This window comes from Limulus polyphemus, unplaced genomic scaffold (genome assembly GCF_000517525.1).
Source record: "Limulus polyphemus unplaced genomic scaffold, Limulus_polyphemus-2.1.2 Scaffold669, whole genome shotgun sequence".
Taxonomy (NCBI): Eukaryota; Metazoa; Arthropoda; class Merostomata; order Xiphosura; family Limulidae; genus Limulus; species Limulus polyphemus.
In genome coordinates this window covers 96099-101407 of record NW_013666279.1, presented here as the reverse complement: position 1 = coordinate 101407, position 5309 = coordinate 96099, and the positions used below count along the sequence as shown (strand labels likewise).

General features: G+C 34.4%; 1 protein-coding gene across 1 annotated transcript in view; it reads left to right on the top strand.

Moving 5' to 3' along the window:
• LOC106459857 (SPARC-like) overlaps positions 1 to 5309 on the top strand; it is a 33005-nt gene that overhangs the window by 1425 nt on the left and 26271 nt on the right. The window contains exons 2-4 of the mRNA XM_022386410.1: positions 692 to 830; positions 2401 to 2611; positions 2854 to 3002. Coding sequence (XP_022242118.1) covers positions 692 to 830; positions 2401 to 2611; positions 2854 to 3002 — 499 coding nt within the window. The remainder of the gene's footprint in view (positions 1 to 691; positions 831 to 2400; positions 2612 to 2853; positions 3003 to 5309) is intronic.

The following is a 5309-nucleotide window of genomic DNA, read 5'->3' as shown; positions in this document are numbered from 1 at the left end:
ATTACTTTAGTAAGCATAACAACATTTTAAATGGTAGAAGTTCAATTACTTTAGTAAGCATAACTCCATTTTAAGTGGTAGAAGTTCAGTTACTTTAGCAAGCATAACTCCATTTTAAATGGTAGAAGTTCAGTTACTTTAGTAAGCATAACTCCATTTTAAATGGTAGAAGTTCATTTACTTTAGTAAGCATAACTCTAATTTTAAATGGTAGAAGTTCAGTTACTTTAGTAAGCATAACTCCATTTTAAATGGCAGAAGTTCAATTACTTTAGTAAGCATAACTCCATTTTAAATGGTAGAAGTTCAGTTACTTTAGTAAGCATAACTCCATTTTAAATGGTAGAAGTTCAATTACTTTAGTAAGCATAACTCCATTTTAAATGGTAGAAGTTCATTTACTTTAGTAAGCATAACTCCATTTTAAATGGTAGAAGTTCATTTACTTTAGTAAGCATAACTCCATTTTAAATGGTAGAAGTTCAATTACTTTAGTAAGCATAACTCCATTTTAAATGGTTAAACAACTTCTGCAAACAAGGAAATTCCAAACCTTCTTTCATCTGTATCAAACTAAATAATCTCGTGAATCACTGATTGAAAACTACTTCAAAGGATTAACAGAAATTAGATCAATATTTAATTACTTTCCGAATTAAATCTGACATGTACGTTTTATTGACCTCTGTAGGTTTGCAGCAACCACAACGAGACTTGGAGCAGTGACTGTGAAGTCCATCGTATGAGGTGTTTGTGTAATAAAGGCAGTGAAGAGTGTCTGGAGAAGAAATACGACCACGTTCATGTTGATTATTATGGAACTTGTATTGGTGGGCCCTTTCCGTCGTTTCTATCTTATCTTATAGCTAATAACTTCATTCACCAGAGAAATAGCTTGTTGACCAGGTTCACTATGGTTTCAATTATAAGTTTTTATTCTGATGGAGGGCCCTTTCTGTTGTTTCTAGCCTATCGTAGCTAATACCTTCTTTTACCGAGAAATAGCTTGTTGAAAAGATTCAATATGGTTTTAATTCTAAGTTTGTATTCTACTGGAGGGACCTTTCTGTTGTTTCTAGCCTATCCTAGCTAATACCTTCTTATACCGAGAAAAAGCTTGTTTACCAGGTTCACTATGGTTTTAATTCTAAGTTTTCATTCTACTGAAAGGCCCTTTCTGTTGTTTCTAGCCTATCCTAGCTAATACCTTCTTTTACCGAGAAATAGCTTGTTTACCAGGTTCTCTATAGAAAGAATATATCATACAAAACAACAGAATTCACATCTTCTAACCTTGTTACCGGACTTAATGTTGCATATTTTCTTTCTCTTGATCGAAACGTTGAGTATTTGGTTATTATTTCAATACTTCTTATATCGGTTTTTACTTATTTTAGGTTCACTTTGTATGGATTTAAATACAAAACGTGCTTGCTAATAGAGACAGATATTCCTGTGTAGACATTATTTATTTTTAAGTCTGTAAAGAGTTGTTTCAAACTGTAATTATTGTTATTATTATCCTTTTCAATATCATTTCTTAAAAACTAAATTGTCATTAGTGTAGTTTTACACGTTTATCAATGACGTATCTCTACTTACGTTACTTTATTAATTCATTCTTATTTCTTTTATTTTTGTTAAATATAAAAGTCGAGAAAACGAGTTGTTTGTTTGTTATGAATTTCGCGCGAAGCTACACGAGGGCTATCTGCGCTAGCCGTCCCTAATTTAGCAGTGTTTGTTTGCTTGTAATTAAGCACAAAGCTACACAATGGGCTATCTGTGCTTTGCCCACCACGGGTATCGAATCCCGGATTCTAGCATTGTAAGTCCGCAGACATACCGCTGTGACACTGAGAGGCATTTAGCAGTGAAAGACTAGAGGAAAGGCAGCTAGCCATCACCACCCACCGCCAACTCTTGGGCTACTCTTTTACCAACGAATAGTGGGATTGACCGTCACATTATAACGCCCCGCGGCTGAAAGGGCGAGCATGTTTGGTGTGACGGGGATTCGAACCTGGGACCCGCAGATTGCGAGTATAGCGCCCCCTAACCAACTGGCCATGCCGGGCCGGAAAACGGGAAAGTATCTCCGAAGTGGAAAAAATAAAATAATAACAAAGGCTTGACTTGCCCTTATAGTTGTTGATAATTGTAAGCGTGTAAAAACGATAATAACCTTCTATTCCATGCGTACCACTAAGCGTCTTTAATTTGCTTGACTGCTAAGTTTTAAATACGTTTCACACAGTTAGAGGAACCTGCATAAACGATGACAAATTCCTCCTTTTTGTTACCTTATTCTCATATATTGGAAGATGCAGTCAAAAAGGTTTGTTGTTGTTGTTGTTGTTTTGTAACGTTTAATATAATCATTTCGTTTCTTTCAATCAGAAATCCCAGAGTGTATCAAAGAAGAGATGGGAGATTTCCCTCGGAGAATACGGGAATGGCTGTTCGCTGTAATGCAGGAACTAGCTCTCCGAGGTGAGCTTGGTGCTCACTACATGAAGTTAGAAGAAGAGGCAGAGGAAGATCTATCACGCAAGTGGGTAAACGCTATCATTTGGAAGTTTTGCGACCTGGATTCTCACCCGGAAGATAGGTAATTCGTAAACCGTTTGTTCTGCCTTTAACGCTAAAAACTACGAAGATACCAAGGAAAAAAAAAATTCTAGTGGAACTAGTCTTATTTGTTATTATATTCTCAAACGCTTCTGTGATCGATCTTATGTTACCACGGCGAGTGTTTTTAAAATGTACAACAGAAATATATGAATATTTGATAAATGTTTCATTTTCTTGTTCAGCTGTAGCGAAGTATAATGTTAAAACATCGTTCTCTAGGGCTGTTTCCCGCCACGAACTATTCCCAATTCGAGCACCTTTGCTTGCTATGGAACATTGTATTGCTCCGTTCTTGGACAATTGCGATTCTGATAGCGACCATATTATCACCCTGGTTGAATGGGGATCTTGTCTTGGTCTCAAAGAAAGTAAGTGAAACATAGTTCTAAATTAATTGCTCATTTTATTCAATTTTCTCTCTGAGAAATCCTTGAGTTCTATATCTGATAATTATATAACCTATTTAGGTTTAAGGTCATTCAAAGTAGTCATTCTCCAGTGAAAGCAAACAAAACTCTACGGTGAGCTTCATGCTGAACAACGTGCCCACTTTTGTTTGTATGTTGTTTGTTTGTAATTAAGCACAAAGCTACACAATGGGCTATCTGTGCTCTGCCCACCACGGGTATCGAAACCCGGATTCTAGCGTTGTAAGTCCGCAGACATACCGCTATGCCACTGGGGGGGGAGGCTTGTATGTTGTTAAGCATAAAGCTAAAGAATGGGTTATCTGTGCCGTGTCCCGCCGCAGGGATCGAACTCTGAATTATAGCGTTATAATCCCTCAAGCTTACCAAGCTATTTATTTGTCAGCTAATAAATTCTAATTAAATACAAAACGAGGGAGATGATATTGTATAACATGAAAAAAAATTAGCTTCTACGTTATCAATGTTTTTTTGTTTTAGTTTCCTGTTGTTTTTGTTATTTTAAGAAGGAGAAATGCCACAAAAAAGCATGATAGAAATGCTTTACGTGAAATAAAAAACACCGATATTAAATCATTATGAATTAGGTACGGCTTGCATTATTAGTGGTATTCCACTTCCCCCGAAATCCTTGGAAAAATCTGGCTTCGAATAATAATCTACCAAGTTAACCTTTATTATTCATTGTATTGTTGTCATACGAAATGATGTTGTGGAAAAGACAACACGCGATCTCCTTTTTTTTCACTATTGATTTCTATTTTAAATAACTACGAAAACATCAGTATAAAAGGTATCTGTGTAAACTGTAACATGTTGAGAGGATCGCCATTATGATTTAGACTCGAATCGACTGTAAAGACGATGGTTAACGTTTTTAGTAGGGCTGTTATGAGACGTGTCTAGATATTGATGCCACGATACCACACGTATCCAGATACAAAAGTCTTGCCAACGGTTTCTTACAAAGTTTGACTGTCTTGACAATAAAACTTAATTAAAAACAGCTGTATAATATTAAGAGCTTTAAATTATTTAGTGTAAGCAAATGTAGTTTCCTGCTACAAATTGAAATAATTCTAGAAAGAAAAAATTATAATTTTGATATATATATATATATGTGTGTGGTTACGAGGCTGGTCAAAATGATTGACTTCACTTAAAATTAGGGTAGTGAATATAGCAGATAAAATATGAGAATTTATCGAAAAAAAGATTGAAAATTTATTTCGGAGGTTTTAGAGATTACACAAAAAAATTGTTCTTAATTTTTAAATGGAGAAAAGTATTTTAAATCTTAACATGAAAATCGCTTTACACTTGGAACAGTGACTACTTTGACTCCTATATTAAAACATTAATATTTAGCAAAAATACTTTATTAGAAATTCTGATTTTTTCTGTACAAAAGACTTATAATGTTTACTGAAAGCTTGCCAAATTTCGTGAAAACACATAAATCGTATCGGACGATGTATCGATACAATCGTATCACGACTTCACGATACGATACTCGTGTCGTATCGCTGTATCGCAACACCCTTAGTTTTTACAGTAATAAGAGAAATAGGCTTCAGAACGTAAAATAAAAATATATTAAAACACTTGCCAACTCAATCGATTATCGTATCTTGTGTAGAATTTTATCCTTGACAGTCATACAGATACAGAAAAAAGTAGTCTGAAACCAATCTAAACTGTCGTGTGAAAATGGAAGAGATAAGAGTTGAAATAAACTGTCGTGTGAAAATGGAAGAGATAAGAGTTGAAAACTATTCTAATTACAGATTCTTCTTCTTCTTCTCTTTGGTGAAAGTGGAAAGAGTGAACGTGCACTTGAGTCCCAGTGGTTGGTAGTATAGAGTTTTAAAACATGAACTGGAGAAAAATGTTAATTAAGGCTTTTAATTCACCATGCTCTTGACGAATGTCGCTTAGATTTACTATTGTTAATTAATGATATACAAACATAGTTAAGTAGTGTTGTATACAAACGTAGTTAAGTATTGTTTTATACAAACACAGTTAAGTACTGTTGTATACAAACATAGTTAAGTATTGTTGTATACAAACATAGTTAGGTAGTGTTGTATACAAACATAGTTAAGTAGTGTTGTATACAAACATAGTTAAGTACTGTTGTATACAAACATAGTTAAAGTACTGTTGTATACAAACATAGTTAAGTACTGTTGTATACAAACATAGTTAAGTACTGTTGTATACAAACATAGTTAAGTACTGTTT